This window comes from Caretta caretta, chromosome 24 (assembly GCF_965140235.1).
Source record: "Caretta caretta isolate rCarCar2 chromosome 24, rCarCar1.hap1, whole genome shotgun sequence".
NCBI classification, from domain to species: Eukaryota; Metazoa; Chordata; order Testudines; family Cheloniidae; genus Caretta; species Caretta caretta.
The window spans coordinates 7,240,873-7,264,631 of NC_134229.1; the positions used below are offsets into that span (position 1 = coordinate 7,240,873).

The following is a 23,759-nucleotide window of genomic DNA, read 5'->3' on the forward strand; positions in this document are numbered from 1 at the left end:
ACATGCCAGAGCTTTCATGATCTGCAGTGCGGTTAACAGTCCTCCAAGACAAGACAAGACAAGACAACAACCGTTACATGTCTGCATTGTGCCACCAAGAACTGTGCTACAATAAACCAAACATGGAAGGCTGAGGAGAGATTTACGTTGGGAATGTCAGAGGCCCTAAGTGGTTTAGGAGCATTTTCCTTTGAAAGTCAATGGGGCTTGTGCTCCGAACTCATGTGGGTTTGTTTATTTACATCATCCATATTCTGGACATTTAATTATTCCGAATTATTATTTACATCCCTGTGCCACTAGACGGCAGAGAAAATCTACAAGAAATGCTGTAGCCTCTGCAGAGTCTTTAGCCCACCCATCACCACAGCACATCCTCCTCGGAGGCGTCCCTCACTGGAAATGACCAAGACACTGTACCCAGTCACTGCAGCAGTGCAGTCGGCGTCAGCCTTTGGGCCACTGGGTCAGGATTTTGTCCTACTATTTTTATGAACATGATCTTTGCCGAGTATCTGCTTTTATCTTCCTTAGGTAAAACTTCTGCATTAAGCTCTGGAATTGGGAAAACAGCCTTGACAGTAGGACACTACAATTGAATACTCTATCTATGATATGTTTTGAAACTTTTGCTGGATATTAATTGCATTTCCATTCACTTGTATAAAGTTACAGCCGCTTTTTAAGCATTTGGGATGCAGAGAATAAATATTAGCAGATTAAGTAATTTCTTTTGCTCAGCTATCCATTCCATGTGTGACAGTTGGAGACCTGACAGACACTGACTAGAACAATATTATATTTCTCCAGTACTGGACGTGCAGTTATTTCTGCACCAGACTCAGCGGATCCAGTTTGTTGAAGTTAGTGACAACGCAAAGATCCAGTGTTCTTCCACAGAAAACTTGGAGGGAGGAAGTAGCATATTATGGTATTTGAGAAGAGAAGGTGAGAAACCCACCTGCATTAAGAGCTGTTTGGATGATCAAAATGTAAGTAAATTTGCTTGCAAACATGAGACACACAGCTCGACACTGGAAATCAGCAACGTCCAAAAGACTGAGTCTGGCATTTACTACTGTGCATATAGATACAGCAGCTACCTGATTTTTGGGAATGGATCCACGCTGATTGTTGGAGGTAAGGAACCATAGCTTGTTTAAGGAGACTAACAACTGATAGATAAAGCGTATTTCATGTTCCCATTAAAATGTGACAAGATACCATAGCTATTGATGAATGGTTCAAATGAAAGCATGCTTTCAGCCAGAAATATCACCTAAATGTTGAATGCTCTGGGTATAGAAGGAATATAACAACATTTATAGTTGTAAAATATATGTGTGAAACCTGAAAGTGCCAAAATTGAAGTTTCTCTGTGACTGTTCAGGGCACCCAGGTTGGGACTATTGCTAACCAAAGAGTTATGTTTGCATGAAACAATATTTTGATTTAATGAAAAGTTTATAAAATTTATAAAATTGTTTGCAATTTTCCTTCTAGGTAGTGCAGCTATGTATTGCGCTGTATCCTTGTTAGGGGTTGTGTGGTGATTTAATATTTCCTTCTTCAATAGATTTGTTCTTTTGAATTCATGTCTTAGTGACAGATACGCAATGTTGTTGGAGCTGTGTTGGTCCCAGGATATGAGAGAGACAAGGTGGGTGAGGTAATAGCTTTTATTGGACCAACTTTGGTTGGTGAGAGAGACGAGCTTCCTTGCTGACACAGAGCTCTTCTTTAGATCTGGAAAATGACACTGAATACGTTTCCCAGACCTGAAGGAGAGCTCTGTGGCAGCTTGAAAGTTTGTCTTTCACCAACAGAAGTTGGTCCAATGAATGGTTTTACCTCACCCACCTTGTCTCTCTGAGTGAAAGATTAATACCTTTAATCAGACTGCAGCTCATTTGATCATCACACTGAATTCGCCATCTCCTTCTGCTCAGACAGTTATACCAACACCAGCTGGGTGATGCTTCTGGTTCCATTTCCACATGGCAGTCAAGTCATTGGGACAGCAAATCTGGCTTGTGTGATCCATGGAGTGTCCAGCCCAGTCCATGTTTCCTGGAGTGTTTCGGGGGAGCTGCAGGAACAGGGACTGACGCGCTCATTGAAAGCCAAGGATGGATCTTTAACTCTCATAAATCACATCAGCGTCCCCATGGACACCTGGACCAGTGGGAAGAATTTCACCTGTGAAGTCAAATTCAACTCTTCCGGCAACAGTGTGAAGAAAAGTACCAGATATTCTGCAGGTGAGTGATACTATATCTGAGACCAAGGGAGACTCAGATGTGAAATAGGGGTGAAGTGGCCACAGTCAGAGCTCCTTCTACGTAACTTTCCATCACAGAAAGCTGTAATATTCTATGTCTTAGTTAGAATTTCTCTAGAGAATTTGGGGAAAAGTCACGTGAGACATTACAGGGATCACAAGACAATGTAGCTCTTATCTCTAAGGGGGCTTTCACCCAGACTGTCCATATAAAGCACTGTAAAGAGTTAAGTAATAATAAATACCAGGAGTAAAGGGGAATTCAGAGGCATTTGAGAAGAGAGATGTGTTCCAGTGAGATATGCAAAGTGATGGGGAGGCGATGAGGTGAGGAGAGACCTAGAGTGAGGATTTTGTAGATGGCAAAAGGTCCAGAGAAGATTCTGATTACAGGGGAAAGAATTTGCCTAAGGGAAAGGGGGCAATACAGAGGGTGAAAGGTGCTGAAGGCTCCTGTCGCCTCTCTCCTTAGGGGTTAAGGCCTGTGGTGAAATGCGGATCAGGAGGGGAGAGCTGGATGTGGTGGCATCACGACCCTCTTGGCTCAAGTCAGCCACTTACTTGTGTCTGGTTTTTAGCTTCCTCCACAGCCCCTGCCAGGGAGTGCTCACTTTACATTGTGCCCCTTGCGACTGGAGCTGGTCTGCTACTGCTGGTGGTGTCTCTGAGCCTCGTCTGGACCCTCTGCCCTTCCACGCTAGGTAATAAACACAGCCCAGCCCAGACACTCTCCCACGGAGAGAAATCCTGCTCCCCTGCTTGCTACTGGGGACTGCAACTCTCCCGTCCAACACACGAACACGCTGCAAATGTCACAACTGCCGACACTAATCTCTGAATGTTTGTTTTCCGAAACTTGAATGTTCTGTGTCGGGAGAATGGCTTTGTTCTCCGTGACAAAGGGAGCGATGTAGAAAGGCTTCTACTGCCCCTGGCCCAGGCACCTTGTCTATAGCTCACAAAGACACTAGCCTGTCTGACGAGCCCCTCTCCATGTGCCATCATGGAGGTGCCCTGCGCACCCAGAGCTCGGATGCACCATTAGTCAGTAACTACAGCTGGGGGAGTGACCGTGGAAGAGGAACTTTGACTGTTGTCTTTGTTTGTTCCAGGATTCCAGCCCAGGGTCTCAGCACCCCCAGCTTCCGAGGAGCCCCAGGTACGGCTCTTTACAGACTGTTTCTATCTAAATCAACGTGTGCAGTGTTTGTTGTAGCCGTGTTGGTCCCATATTAGAGAGACAAGGTGGGTGAAGTAATAACTTTTATTGGACCAACTACTCTTTGGTGAGGAAGACACGCTTTCGAGCTTACACAGAGCCCCTCTTCAGGTCAAGAACATGTACTCAGAGTGTCAGTTTCTCTCAGCCATTTCTAGTCCCTCAGTCCAACTTCATAGATTTCATACTTAAACAGATTGATCTTGAAGCGAAGGTGAATGTGAGATCTAGCTGTTGGAGTTGCAGAAGGGGAGCAAGGAGCTTTAATGCTACCTCTGGTACCAGTTTACTGTGGGATAGTGGGCAAGTCACTTATTGCTCTGTGACTCAGTTTCCCCATGTGCAAAAAATGGATAAGAAGATTAACTGCGCAAGAATGATGAGAACTTTAATGTTCTATTGTTACTGACCATACTCTTTACAGGGTTTTTGTGTGCAGCTGGGAACATTTTTGACATTTTAAAGATAAAGAGCGATAAGAAATTATATTCGTTAGGTGCATGAAGATTTTCCAGTGCAAGGTGCTGTGGGCCTGATCCAAAGCTCCCTGACTTCAATAGGAGACTGTCCATTTATATGGGGTTTGGATCTGGCAAAATATGATCAGCAGGTGAGTTCTTAAAGACAGAATCCAGTGATGGTTTTGAACACATACAATTTAGAGGACAAGCAGGAGAATCCAAGATAAGAGGGAATTTTCCACAAGGCTAAACTCGCTTGTATGTTCAGTTATGTCAAGCTTGATCTCAGCTCTGTCTGATCACCTCCTTCATTTTGCAAGGCGGTGGCTAATTTTTCTAACTCTTGCCAAACAGGGTGGAATCTTATACGCTCATCTGGATTTTGATTCACGGAATCGCAACGGGAGCACGTTGCAGCGACCGGCCAGAGGGAAACGTGTAAAACCCTGAACTGTCAAGCGCAGGGAAATCCACACGTGGGAACCGATGGCTGGTTCTCTGCTGATTGGACATAGCAGCTGGAAGAAGCCTCTGTTTGTCTCCGTCTCCTTTCTTTTTGTATTTTTTCCACTTCTCTGTTTAGAATAAAAAGCTCAGAAGATCCCCACAGGGTCTAGCCTCATCAGGTGGGAAATCTCCTTTTGGGGTATAAAGGCATCATGGTGTAGATGACCTTACACATCACTTGTGTATTAGATTGGAAGCTCTTTGGGGCAGGGAGTGTCTCTTTGTCTTATGTTTTGTGCAACGTCTAGCACAGAGAGGCTCTGGTCCATAACTGGGGCTCCTGGGTGCTATGGTAATACAATCATCCTCCTCCTCCTCATCATCATCATCCTCATCCTCCTCCTCCTCCTCCCTCTCTCTGCAGAGGGACATGGATGCAGCTGAACGGCTGCAGCTTCCCTGCACAAAGAGTCAGGCCAGATGGCAGAAGCCAGCAGAGGGGACGTGCAGCCCCTGTCTACGCCACAGCTCCCAACTCCCCTGATCCTCAGCAGGCGCATGCTCCCTTTGCAGTAAGGTTACATGGACGTGCCGTGGGATTGGGAAGGGGAAGGATGGATGCGGGAGGAGCTGGGAGGGATGAGAATCTCTTCCCAGGCCAGGGCTGGAGCTGCTACTCCAGTGCTTCCTCTGCAGGCTGCTGCTTTCCCCCATGGGCGAGATTCATGGAGCCCCATGGGCCAGCCCCTCTGCGCCATCTAACGAGAACAACACGTTATCGGTGACTGGAGCTCTCCTAGGCCCTGAGCCTGCACGCGCTGCCTGTTTACATCACAACTTGTTGTTCAAGCTGTCATTCGAACTGTCACTCATTAAAAACAGACGGCAACCCCACTAGTGATGTTTGTTTTGCCTCTTTTACCTGTTCAATGCATCAATCTCACTTTGTTGTGTAATAAGAACGGTGACCTCTTAAATTCTTTGGGCCCAATTCTGCTCTGGTTTACAGCAGTGTAAATCTGTAGGAGCTCTGTTGCACTCACTGGAGTTACTCCAAATTCATTCCGGTGTCTCTGAGAGCAGAATCTGGCCCTTTCTATCTAACTTAGCATCTGCGTTTCTTTTGGTGGATGCTACAGCCAATGTGTTACACAGAACCGATGCAGTGAGCTGTAGCTCACGAAAGCTTATGCCTAAATAAACTGGTTAGTCTCTAATGTGACACAAGTCCTCCTGTTCTTTTGGCGAATACAGACTAACACGGCTGCTCCTCTGAAACGGAACGTGTTGCACGCACACCTTCAAAATATGGTGGATGGTGATCATTTCCACTAAAGGCAGGACAAGTTGTGGGCTTAATCTGCAGCAAGGGAGATTTAGGTTAAATGGTAGGAAAAAGTTTCTAACTCTCAGGGGAGTTCAGCTCTGGAACTGGCTTCCAAGGGAGGTTGTGGAATCCCCATCACTGGCGGTTTTAAAGAACAGGTTGAACAAACACCTGTCAGGCATGGCCTAGCTTTACTTGTCCAGACCCCTGTGCTGAGGCAGGACCTTGATGACTTGTCAACTTCCCCTACAGCCTGACATGTCTATGATTCTCTGAGTGCCGATAAAAAATGAATGGCTAAGGGCCTGAATCTGATTTCCGGTTACTCTGAGGACTGAACCTAACAGGGCTGCAGGAGGGCCCTGATTCCCAATGAGCCTTCATATTGAGGACTTGAATGAATGGTGACTTGAAGTCACTGAGGATGCTTTCAGCAAGATGAGAGCAGCTGGCTCTGGTTCCTTGGCCAACTTCCCATTTAGGTTATTACGAGAGATGGTCAGGTCTTTAGAGGGACCATTTCTTTCTCAGAAAACTCCTATTTGTTGAAATGGAGATTTTTTTTCCCATGGGAAAAGGGTCAGCTTTGATGAATGTTTTGACTTCACAAAAAGTTTCAGAATTGAAAAATGAACCATTCTGGTTCTCCAGTTCAAAATGACGCCATGCTTAGAAGTTTAAGCTAGTTATTGATTCAATAAAATGTAACCTGGTCAAAATTTCATATGGTGAAAATTGAAAGGAAACATTTCAAAATTCTTAAAACAAAATGCTTCCTTTCATCCAAACCGATGATGATTTTTGGTTCCAGGAAAATTTTTGAGATTTTGATTATTCTATCCTAGTTAGTGAGAGGAAAAGTTTTCAGTATCTTGAAAATTTGTGTGGGGTGGGAAATCCATTTTCTGCCTAGCCCTGGTAATTACATTCATGTAAAATTGCTCGTGTAGCTGCAGTTGGCTACATTGCACCTTTCCACTTCCTGCCCTAAGGCACTGCGCAGGGCTGCTGTGGGGCTGTCAAACAGCTGCCCCGCTCCACCCCCACCGTGCATGAAGAGATTTCTATACACAGTGTAAAAGCCCAATCCTGCAAGGTGCTGATGCACTGACTGTGATGTGCTGGGCAGACACAATACTCTGCAAAGTCAAGGGGAATGGTGGGTGCTCGGCTGCTTTTAGGTTCAGTGCCTAAGTCCAGTTTCTTAAAGCAATTTACATTGTAAAGCATTTTGTTGGGATCCCTCGAGCAGTAAGTAAAGCATTGTGCTGGTGTCAATCAGTGTTCCTTGGAGGTTTATAACAGGCGCTTTCTTTTATAAGGGATTTTGCTGGGCAGCCACTGTGCTTGAATAACGTTATGATTTCTATGGTCTCATCTGTATTGCCACTGACAACATTCAGCCCATTAACAGCGAGCCTGGGGACCTGATTCTCATCTGCATTAAGCCCTTTTCCACCATGGTAATGTACAGGGGCTTTTAAGTGGCTGTCATTGTAATTTCTGCTCCTCTAAACTCCTCGTTCCATTGGTGCAAAGGGGAAGCTGTGTAATTGTGAGTAATGCCCTTGGGCTAGAAATCAGGCAGAATCTTGGCCAGTCCAGTCGTCCTTCGTCAGGCCAAACTCCTGCTTCCACGTAACATTGCCTCAGTCAGGGACTGCAGGATTTAGCCCGGGTCACGCCCCAACCATGGGAGGGAGGGAGTGAAAGGGAAGGCAGGAAGAAGGTAGATGGTCCCCAGCATTAGAGTGTTGCCTGGAAGGGGGTTGTAACAGATCGATCCCCACTTTGCCAGGGGAGCTGCAGCCAGTCAGTCCAGTCTCAGAAAATGGAGTAGGGTCTAAGGAGACGTGGACAAGTAACCGAGGGAATCTGGTCTTTTCTGAGCCAATGGCTCTATTCGCTAGCCCATGTTGCCCTCTATTGTCAGCTGTTTCAGAAGGGTCACTGATAGATGCACTTTCCTTTTTGTGCAGCCAGACGCAGCTTTTTAACCAGCCCCGTTCAGTTTGGTTTTAGCCAGTTTATTGCTAGATCCAAGCAGAGGCTCTTAACTTCCATTGACTTCAGTAGGAGTGAGGCTCCTAACCCACCTAGCCATGTTTGAAAATCCCGCGAGGCACCTCTCTGCTTTATAGGCACTGAAATACTTTTGACCATCTGGCCCTAAGTCACTGTTGAGAATGGGACTTGTATTCTTGAAAATTGCATTCCACGTTGTCTTCTTTCTCAAATGTCAGAGCTTTCAGTGTGATTATTTAAGGTACAATTAAAGTCCTCCAAGACAAGATGCCGAACAATCATTACATATCTGTGTTGTACCAGCCAGAAAGATGATACCTTAAACCAAACATGGAAGACTGGGCAGAGACTTACGTTGGGAGTCTCAGAAGACCTTAGTGATTTAGGAGCATTCTCCTTTGAAAGTCAAAGGGACTTGTGCTCTGAAGTCATGGTGATTTGTTTCTATAGATCATCCATATTCTGGATGTTTAAATTTATTCTCAATTATCATAGTACACCCCTGAGCCACTGCAATGCAGAGAAATTCTACAAGATATGCTGTAGCCTCTTTAACCCACCCCTCTAGTATCTATCACCACAGCACATCCTCCTTAGAGGCGTTCCTCACTGGACATAATCAAGACACTGTACCCAGTCACTGCATCAGTGCACTGGGCATCAGCCTTTGGGCCAGTGTGTCAGGATTTTGTTCTACTTGTTTAATGAAAATGATCTTTGCCAAGTATCTGGTTTTATCTTCCTTAGGTAAAACTTCTGCATTAAGCTTTGGAATTGAGAGAACAGCCTCTTCAGTAGGACACCAGTGTTGACTATGATATGTTTTCAAGCTTTAGCTGCATTTTAATAGCAGGTTATTTTAGCATTTAGGCTGCAGAGCACAGATGTTATCAGATTAAATAAATTCTAGTGCTGAGCTATCCATTCCATCTGTGGCAGTTGGAGACCTGACGGACACTGACTAGAACAATATTTTATTTCTCCAGTGCTAGGAGTGCAGTTATTTCTGCACCAGACTCGGCGGATCCAGTTTGTTGAAGTTAATGACACCGCCAAGATCCACTGTTCTTCCACAGAAAACTTGAAAGGAGGAGGATGGAAGGTGTTTTGGTATTTCAGAAGAGAAGGTGAGACACCAACATGCATTAAGCACTGTTGGGATGATCAAAATCAAAGTACATTTGCTTGCAAACATGAGACGCACAGCTCGACACTGGAAATCAGCACTATCCAAAAGATGGAGTCTGGCATTTACTACTGTGCATATAAATACAGCAGCTACCTGATCTTCGGGAATGGATCCACGCTGATTGTTGGAGGTAAGGAACCATATAGCTTGTTTAAGGAGACTAATAATTGGTTAACAACGCATATTTCATGTTCCTATTAAAATGAAACAAGATACCATAGCTATTGATGAATGGTTCAAAGGAAAGCATGCTTTAATGCAAACAGTTCAGCTAAACATGAAATACTATGGGTACAGAGGGGATATAATACACATACATTTTATAAGTAAAAATGTTAAAACTTGAAAGTGCCAAAAATAAACTATTGACGTTTCTCTGACTGTTCAGGGCACCCAGGTAGGGAATATTTCTAACCTAAGAGCCTCGACTACATGAAACTATATGTTGAGTTAATGAAATGTTTATAAAAAGTTTAAAATTTGCACACAATTTTCCTCCTGGCTAGTGCAGATACGTATTGCTCTACAATCTAGTTAGCGGTAGTGTGGTGATTTACTATTTCCTTCTTTAATAGATGTGTTTCTTGGAATTAATGTCTCAGTGATTGTTGTAGCTGTGTTGGTTTCAGGGTATTAGAGACACAAGGTGGGTGAGGTAATAGCTTTTATGGGACCAGCTTCTGTTGGTGAGAGAGACAAGCTTTCGAGCTGGCAAGGAGCTCTGAGTAAATTCCCAGACCTGAAGAAGAGCTCTGTGTAAGCTCAAAAGCTTATCTCTCTCACCAAGAAGTGAGAGAAGTCCTAGTGAAAGACTACATCTTTAATCAGACTGCAGCTCACTAAATTCTCCACCTTCTTCTGCTCAGACAGTTATACCAAGAGCAGCTGGGTGATGCTTCTGGTCCCATTTCCACATGGCAGTCAAGTCACTGGGGCAGCAAATCTGGCCTGTGTGATCCATGGAGAGTCCAGCCCGGTCCATGTTTCCTGGAGTGTTTCTGGGGAGCTGCAGGAACAGGGGCTGACGCGCTTACTGAAAGCAAAGGATGGATCTTTAACCCTCATAAATCACATCAGCGTCCCCATGGACACCTGGACCAGTGGGAAGAATTTCACCTGTGAAGTCAAATTCAACTCTTCCGGCAACAGTGTGAAGACAAGTACCAGGTATCCTGCAGGTGAGTGATATGATGTTTGAGGCTAATGGAGACTCTGATGTTAAATCGGTGTCAAGTGGGCACAATCCGAGTTGCTTCTACGTAACTTTCCATCCCAGAAAGCTGGAATATTTTATGTCATAATTAAAAGTAAGCAGATGTGCAGATTATTTGGGGAAAGCTAAACTGAGACATTAAAAGGACCCCAAGACATTATAGCTCAGATTTCTAGAGCAGCTTTCACAGATTGTACCTGTAGAGCACTGCAAAGAATTAAATAATAACTATTGGGGAGAGGTGAATACAGAGCCGGGATTGGAAGTTAAAACCAGAGGGTTTAATGAAAAAGTTCAAAAAAGATTCTCACCTCCTGACCATCCACTGGTGTCAGCTTCCTCCACAGCCCATCCCAGCGGGTGTGCGTCACAGACGGTGCGCTATGCCGTGGCCATGTTCCTGGGGGTGTTGCTGGTGTCCCTGAGCCTGGCCTGGAGTCACTGCTGTTCTAATCCAGGTAATCAGCACACTACAGTCCATCCCAGGTGTGGAGACGTAGCAGCAGCCCTATTAATAGTGGGGCTGATTTCCCACAAAATAATTGAAAACAGTTCTCTCAGCTCCTTCTGTTTGTCCCCATTGAGCATTTATTCCTTCCTACATTAATGTAACGCAGCAACGCTTCGGTAGCGATGAGTGCTGTATTCAGCCAGGCGCGGTGCTTGGAACCGCCTGTGCATCTGATGCCTGAATATTCTATTTCTATCACTCATCATTTGCTTTATCACACAGGGCAAACTTCTGCCTGAAATAAGCAGGTTTAACTCCCATGGCTGGGCAAATTCCGTTGGGATGGAACCAGTGACGTAAATTACACAGCAGAGGCCTGGTTAGCCCATCAGTTATAAATGGACAACTCCCATTGAAGTGGCAGGATAATCTGGGCCTGGGTTTAAATTGATCAGAAAACAGCTGTAAGGGGTGAAGAAAAATTTTAATTTCCTCTAATGAGCCATTGACTGGGTCTTCAAAACGAATGAATTTAGGATGCAGATGGTTCCAATGCCCTAGTAATTCTGCTAAACCTGGATTTGGCCTTTTCTGACTCATATGGAAATTCAGCAAAAGAACGAAAGCCACAGACTCAGAGGATGTATTGGGTACATGAAAAACCGTCTCAATCCTAAACTCCTTTTTCAACCAACTGCTGGACTTTTAAAGGAAGATTCCCACGATCGTTTCAGTGCTAATGATGTGCACTGTTTGAAAAGTGGAATTTTAAATAAAGCTTAACAATCTGTTTTTAAATGTAACTGATTGTTGTGTCCAACTGCATCAAAGTTTGGCTAATTAACCTTGCGTGGAGGTGTCTAATGTTGCTAAATGTTGTCAAACCAGGGTCAACCGCTTATGCCCAACTGGAGTTTGATTCAAGGAATCACAACCAGAGCACGGAGCAGTGACCAGTGAAAGGGAAAAGGGGGAAATCGTAGCCCAGACGGGGATCCAAGCTGGACACTCACAGCTGTTTCACTGCTCATCTCAATGACAGGACCATCCTGTAAGGTGTTGACTTTCTGTAAAAGCTGTTAGTTTGTTTTTACTGCTTCTTACTGCTCTTCACTGCTGCTGCATGTGGCTCCGTTCCACACTGTATCTGAAGATTAACTCACTTGCCCACCTGGCCTATACGGAGCAGGAAGTCACAAAAAGAACTAGACCCTTGAAGGTGGGAGATTTCCTAGTGTGATATGAAGGACATTGTCCTGCAGATATCATGGCAACATTTTGCTGTGTTTCTGGACAAATTCCACCCCTCTGTGGGTGCAGAGGGTCCCAGACCGCAGGAGCAGTGCGGTGTCACTTCATAAAGGGGGGCGGGATTGCAGGAGCCTGCGTGTAACTTACGCGCTCCCTGTACGCCCCAGAGATTGGCTCTCTGCTCAGTGTGGCCCACGGGAGAGGGATGGGGTTAGCAGGGAGTGAATCCACCACTACACCAACCCTCTAGACAACAGCCCCTGTGGAGCTGGGGCACAAGGGCCACAGAGTCCCTGCTCCAGCCCTGCTGTTGGGGTAGCAGCCGTGGAGTGGCTCCACCGCCGTTCTGGGACCTGTGAAGGAGACGATTCTTCCCCTCTTCCACCCTAGAGATCCCAAACTCAGTTCCACAGGCTGGGCACTGGTAAGAGGAGGTGGGGCTCAGGGCCTGCCTTACTCACACAGGCAGTCGCCGTGAACTCAGCTACTCTCATGTCTAAGCCGAGCCCTTGGTGGTTTTGAAAGGGGAGGTGGGAGGTTGATACCCTCGAGAAATTGAATCTCCCCCGGACTGGGCTTGGGACTCAGGTGTGTTACCGGTCACAAAAGCTGGACCAGAAAAACCCAGATGCAGAACCAGCCTTGGCCCCCTGACACGCACAGCAGGTGGAAGGGGCAGAACCAGACAGAAGTGACACTTTCCAGCTGGGTGGAGGCTGCTTTTGGATAAAAGCGCTAAATAAAAAAAACCTTAATAATAATTAGCGTTTTTTGTTCTACAAATAAAAGCACACAACTCATATTTTAATATCAGTAGTCTTACCTTTCTAATGTGATGGATGTGCCCTCTCTCCCTCGATCCACCAGCCCCCGAGCTGGGACTGGGAAGGAGGGGGGTCTCTCCCCGGCAGCCGCAGCCCTGGAGCTGGGGAAAGTCACCTCTTTCTCTGGCCGCTGCAGCCCTGCACGTCCCAAATTCCCCCACCCCCTCTTCTCACCCCACTGCCCCCTCCCATCTATCCCCTAATCCCCACAAGGCCACCACCTCACCTTACATGTGCGTCTTCTCCAGGGTCCAGGCACCTAATTAGTGGAGCCTCGCCTGCGTGGCTGCACTAATTAGGTGGGTGGCCCTTCATTTTTGTGTGCGGCTGCCCAGGCATGCACCTTGGAAGGAACTATCCGCGGACCACCTGAATGGAGCTCGCGGTCCACTGATGGTCTGCGAACCACAGTTTGAGAACCTCTGCTCTACTCCATACTCATTCTTACAGTCTTTGGGCCAGATTCTGCTCTCCCTGACCCTGGTGTACACCCAGGAGAACTCTGCTGAAGGCAGTGGAGTTACTCTGGGTTTACAGGGGGTCACTGAGAGTAGTAGGTGGCTCTTTGTATTTCATTTGGGGCCAGGCGATGAACCTCTCACTCCCCCTGGGGAGCCGTTATTCACAGCAGGGGTCCCACTGAAGTTCCAGGGACTGCTCACATCTGTAACTTCTCACCCGTGTGGGCACAGGTGTTACAGTCTGACCCTTACTATCTATATTCTGTTATTGGAGGTCTAACCAGCCCTGTGGCTCACCACGAGGGACAGTAAAAATGTGAAAACACTGGCCTGATTGTGATCTAAGTACTGACCCCAAAGCCGCAGCAAAGCCGCCGAGGGTCAGTGCTTGGATGGGAAACCTCCTCCAGTGCAGGACGTGGCTTAACAAACTGAGCAGGTGACTCTGTCGCCCTCAATCAGCAGCAAATGCCCATCCTGCGGAAAGGGAGCGTGAGGGGGTGTTCACCCCCACTAGACCAGAAGGAGTTCATGAGGCTGAGAAGGGGCCACTTAAAGGGATAGGCTCCAGCTGAGGGGAACTAGGTGGCCTAAATGAGCCCTGAATGATGATGAGCAGGAGCAGGCAGGGCTGGTATAAAGCCAGGAACCTGGCAGCAGAGAAGGGCTGCAGTGAGGAAGGCTACAGTCACTCTCTGGGCATGAGAGAGGGAAAGGAGGAAGCCCAGGGCAGAGGAGAAACCTTGGGGACCCAGGCCCCGAAGGAAGGATTTACCTCGGAGGGTGGTGGAGCAAAAGCCTGAGAGAGGCGGAGTAGGAAAGGAATCGGGGAAGCCCCAGCAAGGTGGGACATTGCAGACCTTAGCTGCTGACTCAAGAGTCCCTGAACTGGAACCAGGAGCAGAGGACAGGCCGAGGTTCCCCTCCCAGCCACTGGGGAAGTGGCACTGTCAGGGCAGTGGGTTTGGTGATTCCCTGGGACAGTTTGTCCTGTGGCCCTTTGATCCCCTGGCAGGGGGGAAACACCCAGTGACTTGGCCAGAGGGCCAAGGCCTGAAGAGGGAGCAGTCAAGCCAAGAAGAGGAAAGTGCAGAGTCCAGAAGAGCGAGTGGGGCTGCGGCAAGAATGAGATGACAGAAGGGGTGTTGGAGCCAGAAGGAACTAATCCCATGAGCAGCCAGGAGGAGGCGCCCTAGCGGTGAGTGAATTCTGTGATAGGTGCTCTGGTGTGGGAAGTGCCATGTTTGAGATGAGAGGTCAATCCAATGCCTGATCAACCTGCAGGCAATTCACAAATGACCCCATGTGGCTTTTTGCAAGAAGGGAGGTGTCAGCCCAGATTATGGATCAGAGAAACGACCATAGAAGTTCTTGTATTTCAAGCAAACTCACATCACATCATAGCTCATTACAAACATGAAACTTTCCGAATTTCTCTTGCTTTCTCTTTCATTCTTTCTTTTTGCATCTCTTGCTTTTAAAAAATGTAAACCACTTTAGTGAGACTGCATCAGTCACAGAGGAGCGTTTCTGTTCTTGTACGTCAGAGTCGCATATTCAGTCTGAAATAGAAAAAGGAAAGATCTGGTGTTATAATTAATTCTTTGTATTAGAGCAGCTTTTGTGTTATAAGAATGTGTGAAAAACCTATATCAATGATGGAGATTTCTCTTTTGTCCTCGGCTGTTGTCTTTTGTCCTGGGTGCTGGGTTTAGTGTGAGCATTGCTGGATGGTGTTGGTGCTTTGTGATATGCATGAGGCCAGACTAGATGATCTGGTGGTCCTTTACAGAAATATACTGTGACGTTATCCGATTAAACTATGACCATGCGGATCACTGTTGCTACCACTGTTATATAATTGTCACAAAGCTTGTACAAACTGTGGCACGTAAGATGTCTATGGAAAGGTTTTGGTTCTCTGAATATGATGTTGCTATTTGCATCCATGTATCATTTTTGTATCTGAAGTTATGAGTATTGGGTCTATGCCTGTATTTCTAATGTGTTTTCTTCTGGGAAACACCAACAAGATGTTTAGCCAGCACATTGTGAAGGACGCATTCAAGTTAAGTGGCTCATCGAAAGGACACTTAACTCACATGGACTGTCCTGTGAACGCTCTGTCTGGGGTATAGGTAATGGCTTCTTTTGTGACTAAGCGGAATCAGGCAGGGACGTGTGACTTGACCATGTGACTCCAAACTCCATCTTTTACCTGTAATTTTCCACTAGCTGTGCTGAGTGCTTTGTTTGAAACAATGGATTTCCCTGCACATGGCAGAAGCTATAAAAGGCACTGGAAAACCTCCATTTTGCCTCTTTCCTGCTCAAGCCTCTGGATTATGGACTTCTACTAACGGAAGCATTATTTCTAACCAAGAGACTGAGGACCTTCCAATGATTTGGAAGCAACCAGAGACTTGACTTAAGCCTGCAGTTTATTCCATCACTGCTACATGCCTGAACCAAGAACTTTGCAATTATTGTATGTATTTGATTCCTTTAACCAATTTTAATTCTCATCTTTCTTCTAAATAAACCTTTGATTCTAGATACTAAAAGATTGGCAACAGCATGATTGTTGGGTAAGATTTGACTGATATATTGACCAGGGTGTGTGGCTGGTCCTTTGGGATCCGAAGAACCCTTTGTTTGATGAAACTGGTTTTAAGGAACCACTCATCTGTAAGTCTCGTGCTTTGGTGGTGATACAAGGACTGGAATACCTAAGGAAACTGCTTTTCTGACTTCTTGTTAGCCAGTGTGGTGAAACAGAAGTTGTGTTGCTTGTTTGGTATATCTTATGGGGGAATAACCACCAGTTTTGGGGGGTGTATCTGCCCTATTTCTCAGCAGTTTGTCCTGTATTTGGTATTCTCAGTTGTGGCCCACTGAGGCACGGTTACATATACACTGCAGTATTACACCATCCCTAACCTGCAGCCACCTCTGGTGTAGAACCCAGCAGTTCTTTTTTACATCAACAACCCTACACAACACTTCCACTAGAAGAGCAGAGAAGAATAAATTTATATGAAACCTCAGAAATTTCAGGATGCAAAGTGTAGACACTAGAGTTGGACATTGGCCAGGACACTGGTTCTAGTCCCCTCTTGTTAATACAGTTTACCTGTGGGATCTGCCTGATAGGTACTTGATTCCCTGTTTGCACAGCTCTCCCTGGTGGATGAAACAAAGGGATAGTTATAGGGCTGTGTGATGAGTGGCTGTGTTCATAGCAGTCAGAGTTATGACTGAGTTACCTCTGATGGGGCACTTTCTCCAGAGCGAGATCAACAGCTGGATGAGGAGAAGGATGAAAATACAGGGCAGCCCAGCATAGAACACAATCCTACAGTCTCCTGCAGAGTGAAGAGATGCTGAGTATAGAAAACACCTATCAAAACATGGGCTTCTGATCTCTGCGTCCCATGCAACTGCATTGGCAAAGGGAGATGTTCCCCGACGCTCCGCACCTGTTGTTCCATGCTCTGCGGAGGTGGTTCTCAACCAGGGGTACACAAACCCCTGGGGGTACGCAGAGGTCTTCCAGGGGTACATCAACTCCTCTAGATATTTGCCTAGTTTTACAACAGACTACATAAAAAGCACTACCGAAGTCTAACAAACTAACAAGCACTACAAACTAAAATCTCAGACAGACCATGACTTGTTCATACTGCTTTCTATACAATACACTGAAATATAAATACAATATTTATATTCCGGTTGATTTATTTTATCATTCTATGGTAAAAGTGAGCAAGTCTGCGATTGTTCAGTAATAGTGAGCTGTGACACTTTTGATATTTGTCTGATTGTGTAAGCAAGTAGCTTTTAAGTGAGGTGTAACTTGGGGGGAACACGAGACAAATCAGGTTCCTGAGAGGGGTACAGTGGTCTGGAAAGGTGGAGAGCTGCTGCCCTGCTGTATATGGAGGGAGAGGGAAGTGCGAAGACAGGGAAGAGGGATGATTTAGTTGGGGTTGGTCCCGCTTTGAGCAGGGGGGGACTAGATGACCTCCTGAGGTCTCTTCCAACCCTAATCTTCTATGATTCTATGACCTTGCAAAATGATCTCTCATTGTTATTCTATCTCTCTTCTTTCCCTCCCACCCCCCCAATAACTCCACTAATGAGTGGATCATTGAATTTCGTGGTCAGATTCTAGCTGGTTCCCTTTTTCCCAGAACAGGTTTGCTGCAAATGTCCAGGCAATTTAAGAAATTAAAAGACCTTTCGGAAGGCTGGACACACCCGTCTGTGCCACCTGGAATTTGCTTTCTTCTTAAAGGGTATGTCTATACAAAATTTTGGCCCTGTAATATTTCCGGCACAGCTTCTCCTGATTCATGAACTGAAATAACCGGTGCTGGTGTAAGACCCCTTTACACAGTATAACTACATCCACACGGAGGCTTTCACTGGCATAGTCATGTCAGCAACAATTCACACCACGGCTCAACAGAGTTACCTGATAACAGTGTAGACCAGCCCTAATCCTTCCGGCCTGCACTGAACATTGTTCCATGGAGCCATTTCAGCCTGAGACCTCCTGCTCCCGTGATGGCTGCAACAGAATCAAGTTATTTAAAGGGGGTGGCACAGAATCCTAGAAGTCAGAGATGGAGACGACCCTGTTACACTGGGTGCCCCCTAGCTCCCCCCGGCCCCTGCAGGATTGTTCCCTATGTTATAATCACGAGTACTTTGTCCAGACCCCTTGATAGGGGCTTCTAACCCTCCCCTCAGCATCTCTTCCACTATCTGTTAGATCTCACTGTCAGGAAGCCATTCATCCTGCTGTTCCCTCTGTTGATTTGCTTCCCGATGCTCCTAGTTCTTCCCCTTTGGCTCACCCCAAGTGACCCTTTTGTATCCTTGCTGTGCTCGCATGGAGGGGAAGGTTCAGGCTGCTTGACCAGAAAGCCATTTCTCACCACTGGGAGGGTTGAAAAATGAAGGTTTTCAGGAGGGCTGGGGGTGGGAAAGGTGGGTGACGGGGGAGTGACTGTACTTGTCTGCCCCACAACTCAAGCACCCTCTCAATGGTTTCCAAAACCTCTCCTCACTCCCATTGGTTATCATTCACGTGAGCCATCCCGTCTGATTCTGTCTATTCCTCCAGCCTGCAGTAGATGTCACTGACCCACGGTGAGGGATGTAGCATAAATACCCAGGAAGGCAGGTTAGATCGGATGATACGTTAATGGACCTGTTTCCCTGGAGACTGTAGCACTGATGTTTCTCCCCGTACTGCTCTCCTTGGCCCTACAAGTGCAGATCATCTCCTGGTTCCACATCTCAGAAGGGATTGTCATTAGGCTCCAAACACTAAAGACCCCATTCTCATCTATGGCTCCAGCATCCATCTGACCTTCAGACGCCTCCTCACCCATGTCCCAGAGAACTGCACTCCAGGGAGGAGTGAAATCAGAGAGCAGGCAGAGCAGAGGAATGACGGGGGGAAGCTCAGCATCCTCCGGGGCTGAGGACACCAGGTTGGAAAGTCTCGGCTCAAAGGCATCTAAAAGAGAGTTGAGTCACAGGAGAGTTCGGAAAGAGAGTTTACTGATAGCTGAGCTAGTCCATACCCAGCTCCTACCCCTACCCCAGCCAGTGCAGCGTGTTTTAAATGTCTACGACAGCTGGAACAGGCAAAGCCTATGTCTTACACTCCGGCGCATCCACTTTCGGAGACTCCCCCGATCCGTCGCTGCTCGGAAGTTTGTCCTGATATGATCTTTGTGGATTATTTACTGAGTGTCGACAGCGTGTTTGGTACAGTACGAAATGTAATGGAAGAACTGCTCAGTCTGGTGGTGAGGACACCAGACTGGGAGTCAGGAGCCCTGAGATCTATGCCCAGCCCAGCTCTGTCTTGTTACGTGACCTTGGAGACAAGTTCACTTCCCCCTGTCTGTGCCTCAGTTTCTCCAACTGTAAAATTAGGGAAATGATACTTACCTCCATATGATATTTAGTCCCCTTTGCAAGGCGCTTTGAGATCTACCTAGAAAAAGCCTGATAGAGGAACCATTCTTACTTAGATATAACAGTCAGGCTAAATTTTCCTATTACGTTCATCTCATTAGTCCGAGTTACAGCCTCTAGTAGTGCCTGAAATAATTCCTTGCCTTCCCTTTGATGTGCACACTCTGGAATAATTGCGACCAATGTGGCTCAAATAGATCTAGATCTCACTCGTCGTACACTGAATTATTATATGCAACTCAGACTGTGCTGCTTGAGGCAATGAATATTCCCCTGTATGAACACGTGGGTGGAATCATTTCATGCCGCTTGGTGAATTCCTGGAAAAGAACCTGATTAATATTAAAGTCTTAATAGGATAGCAGGGCAGCTGAAACATACCCATGTCCTAGGCTCGACAGTTTCAGTAGGAAACATCAGCAAGTGTGACTAGCTAATCTCATTCCTAATGTAACATCCCAACTAGATGGCAGGGAAATCATAACACCTAGTACTGACATGGTGCTTTTCATCCATAGACCTCCAAGTGCTTTCACCCAGGAGAGTCATTATCCCCATTATAGAGATGAGGAATTGGAGATGCAGAGAAATAAAAGGTTCGATTTTCCAAATATTCCAGCTTTTCAAAATCTGGTTTTTGGTTGGGGTGTTTTAAAAATCTGGCCATGTCTGTAGACATCTAAATGGGAGCTGTTGGGTCCTGGTGTCTTTTGAAAATCTCACTCTAAGTGCCCAGTGACTCAGGAACAAAACCCAGGTCTCCTAATTCCCCACCCGATGGCCTGGGTCACTGCCTGGAACATGGTGCCTTTTCCCACAAATACCTAAGGCTTAACGCTGAAATGGCAATCAGTCACAACCTAGCATTGCGATATCATTATTTTGGCCCATTGGAAACTCACCTGTGACAGTTAGTCTGGTCCCATTCCCAAAGTTCGGATGTGTATATATACAGCAAGGCCACAGTAATACACCCCAGAGTCACTTCTTTGTACGCTACTGATAATCAGAGTAAATGTGTTTGCCGGAATGTTCACTTGACTGGAGTATTTGCCATTTGAAGGTTGACGCGGAGAACTCTCGTAAATCCATTGTAAACTCGGATGTTCCTTGTACCACAGAACTCTCCGTACTTTACGGAATGGCTACTGTCCAGCTGTGCAGTCTGCCCAGAGGTCAGCCGCACCTGTGCTGGGCTTTGCTGAATTTGTCTCCCTTCTTCCGAGGCAACCACTATACAGAGGAAGAAAGGAGTGGGTTAATACAGTGAGCACTGGACAAGGCTGGACTTTGTCAATACGCTACACAGAGCAGGTGATCAAAGAATAACAAAAAGGTACTTCTCCGTTAAAGATTCATTGTAACTTTTCTCTATTTCTAGCCAATATTTTTGTTAGGTTTCATGCAGCCTGTGCTGGAATTAATGAAAAGTAACAACAAAAGCAAACCTTGGCGTTTAGAACCAATGGGTAGAGAGATTTCCAGTTCCCTGCCCTCATCACCTGTGTGCATTCCCACTTGAGTTTACCCAAATCAATGGTAAAAAACTTTTTACTAAATTGTACATGGGAGAGTCTTTTTTAGCAACTTGTATTTCAAATTCTCTTTTTGATCCTTCTGCAGAAAAATACGTCAGACCCTATGTAATGCATCAGCATGAAGGAAAAGTAGATTTTGCACCCCAATCGAGAATATTAACCAGAAACTATTGTCAAGGTGTTCGTATCTGGCATTCAGGTTGTTTTAATGTAAAGATTTCATCACCTCTCTTCAGATTTCAACTGATGAACTAAGAGATGTGAATTCCTCTCTCAGCAGGTAGATATTAGCACCCTTTGGAACTGCAGAAGGTCCTTGTGCAGAAAGTTAATAGTTTTTAGTATGGTGGAAAATAAGCATGAAATAAATCAGGATAAAATACTTACTGTGCAGACAGACTAGCATCATCTCAACTATCTGGTGAGACATCTTGTGCCTTTCTTCAGCAAAGAATAGGTGATGTCTGTCTGTCTCACAACACCTGCTAGCTAATGGATTTCTTGATGAAAGACTTTGCCACATGGGGAGGAAAATGTTCTCTTTCCTCTTAAAGATCTGTGGGGCAAAACAAAACAAAACAAAGAGAGCCAAGAGATATTAATAACCTCATTTACAATCTTACTCTTAGCGCCAGCAGAGCAAACCGGGGTTGGGGGGCGGGGGGCGGGGGGAGGGCGGATATTCCTTTGCCTCTAAAATCTTTTAGAGAAGAAATTCAAGCTTAGATTGTATACCAGCATGGTGTGTGTCTCAGGTGGAATATTTGTGTTAGTCTTGTTATGGGCATCCTATTATTTCTTCTGACTGCAATTCAGGTGGAATATTTTCTGTGCTTCAGGGATTTATAAGGTCATATGGTATTAGCATCAATAAAATGGCAATAAGCTCTCTCACTGTGGTGTATGAAAACTGTTAAAATTGTGATTTATAACTTTAAATTTCAGGTTTCAGAGTAGCAGCCGTGTTAGTCTGTATTCGCAAAAATAAAATGAGTACCCCCCCCTCGACCCCCCGCTCTCCTGGTGGTATTAGCTCATCTTAAGTGATCACTCTCCTTAAAGTGTGTATGATAACACCCATTGTTTCATGGTCTCTGTGTAAATAAGTCTCCCCACTGTATTTTTCACTGAATGCATCCGATGAAGTGAGCTGTAGCTCACGAAAACTTATGCTCAAATAAATTTGTTAGTCTCTAAGGTGCCACAAGTACTTCTTTTCTTTTTTTAAATTTCAGGGGGTTTTCCTGGTCCTGCTTGCTGTCTGTGGGGAAGTATGCAATCTGGGCCTAGCAAAAGTCAGTCTGGAAAGAGACAGCCGAGATCAAGGTGGGGTGAGTTGTGCACCTCTCTTTTTAAGGAGCAGCCTGCTTTGTCTCTCTCTGGTTTGGGTTCCTTTTTCTTATCATTCTGGATTCGAAGGACTGGGGGTGGGACCCTCTGGCGAAGGAATTGATGGGGTTAGAATATCAAAGTATGGTGGAATCACCCCACTTTGGGACAATTTGGAGCAAAACCTCCTTTTAGGACACTTATTTCAGATTTGTGCATAATGCACGTTCCATAGTGTAATGTACAAAGTTGCTTACAGAGAGAACAAAGTGAAATGCCGACTAAGAGATTCTAAATCCATCCCTTCTAAATCCATCTTTTCTAAACAGTTTTCAGCCACGTAATCTGGAACATGGTTCTCTGAGCAGCCTGTCTTTACCTGGAAATTAAGGGTGAGAGTTGCAAACCTCCATGACCCCTGCAGTGGCTGCTCCTGGCAGGTGAGGCTGGGCCTGGCTCCTAGGCACGGGCCTTGCAACTTGACCGATGTGATCAGAGCCCTCCTCAGGTTTGGCACATCTGTCCCTCCGTTTCCATCTATAGAGCAGCAGAGGAGCCAAACCTGAGCGGCACTGTGGTCACGTGGACTAGATGCCAATGCTGGGAGCTGGACCCAGCCCCACGGGGCAGGAGGTGCCTCTGCAGTGTGAGTGCAGGGTGGTCTTGCTGTCCAACCCTCCACGTGCTCCCTGCGCCCTCCTTTTCTTATGGTGGTTTTCCGGTACCTCTGCCTGAAGTTTATTGTCAATTGCCAGGATAAAATTGTAGGCCTAACTGTAGCAGAAATCCTGATTAATTTAGGAGCCAGGTGTCATTTTCAAAAGTGATCTAGGTTTCCAAGTGGTAATCTAAGTCCTGCTGACTTTCAGTGGTATCTAAGCTCACGAGAACCAGATTTCAAGATATTTAGGTGCTTAAAGGTGTAGCTGGGTGCCTAGGTGCAAAATCAATGGGAGTTAGACAGCGAAGTCATTGGACACATTTTCAAACACGTCCTAAGATTATTGCCCCCAGTCACACTTAACTCGTACAAATTCCTTTTACACTTGATCTTCTTCTGTACAAGTCTATTAAAAGCCAAGACAAAGTGACTGTAATAGTTTTGATTTTATTTCTACATGATGTTTTATAAAAACAAATTGAAACCGATCTTAGAAACCCACAGGCGACAGGACAAAGAGCCGTGTTTGCTATAAAGGGCCAATCGTTTAAAAATAGATCAGACCTGGCTGCTCGGAAAGCTGCACTTGCCGCTGTGGTCAGTTTCAGCCCACTTATTTTGCCACTTTTCTTTTGTTTGTTCCGCTACCAAAGCGCTTGGGCGGTTTGTTTTTTTAGGTCTCACTCCCTGTGTTCGGTGACCAAGGAAGTGTAAACTGCTCCCCCCAATTCCTCTGCAGCCAGGGGATGGTTAGAGCAAAGCTAAAGCAGAACAGTCCATGAAATAACTGCAAAAACTGGAATTTACCTTTCAGCAGTGTGAAAGAAAGTAAATGTTACAGCACAAACCAAAGACATTGAGAAAATAGACCAGTCACTAATAATCCACTGTGCAGCGTTGCCTAGTGGATAGAGCACTGGGTTCTATTCCCAGCTCTTCTGCTGGGTTATCTTGGGTAAGTCACTTCCCCGCTCTGTGCCTCAGTTTCCCCATCTGTAAAATGGGGATAACGTTACTGACCTCCTTTGTAAAGTACTTTGGGATCTACTCATGATGTGCCTGGAATTATTATCATAAAGAGGAGC

General features: G+C 45.8%; 2 protein-coding genes across 2 annotated transcripts; both read left to right on the forward strand.

The window, feature by feature from the left end:
- The first annotated feature begins 497 nt into the window (after positions 1–497).
- Positions 498–5,346, forward strand: LOC142070043 (immunoglobulin kappa light chain-like). Its single transcript, XM_075123009.1, has 6 exons — positions 498–534; positions 811–1,140; positions 1,950–2,261; positions 2,860–2,982; positions 3,394–3,440; positions 4,316–5,346. The coding sequence occupies exons 1-6, from the start codon at positions 498–500 to the stop codon at positions 4,409–4,411; spliced, it is 945 nt and encodes a 314-aa protein (XP_074979110.1). The 3' UTR covers positions 4,412–5,346.
- Positions 5,347–8,909: 3,563 nt separating this feature from the next.
- On the forward strand, positions 8,910–15,698 carry LOC142069958 (immunoglobulin alpha-2 heavy chain-like). The gene is made up of 4 exons (XM_075122803.1): positions 8,910–9,079; positions 9,816–10,127; positions 10,498–10,620; positions 11,502–15,698. The coding sequence occupies exons 1-4, from the start codon at positions 8,998–9,000 to the stop codon at positions 11,564–11,566; spliced, it is 582 nt and encodes a 193-aa protein (XP_074978904.1). The 5' UTR covers positions 8,910–8,997; the 3' UTR covers positions 11,567–15,698.
- The last annotated feature ends 8,061 nt before the right edge of the window (positions 15,699–23,759 follow it).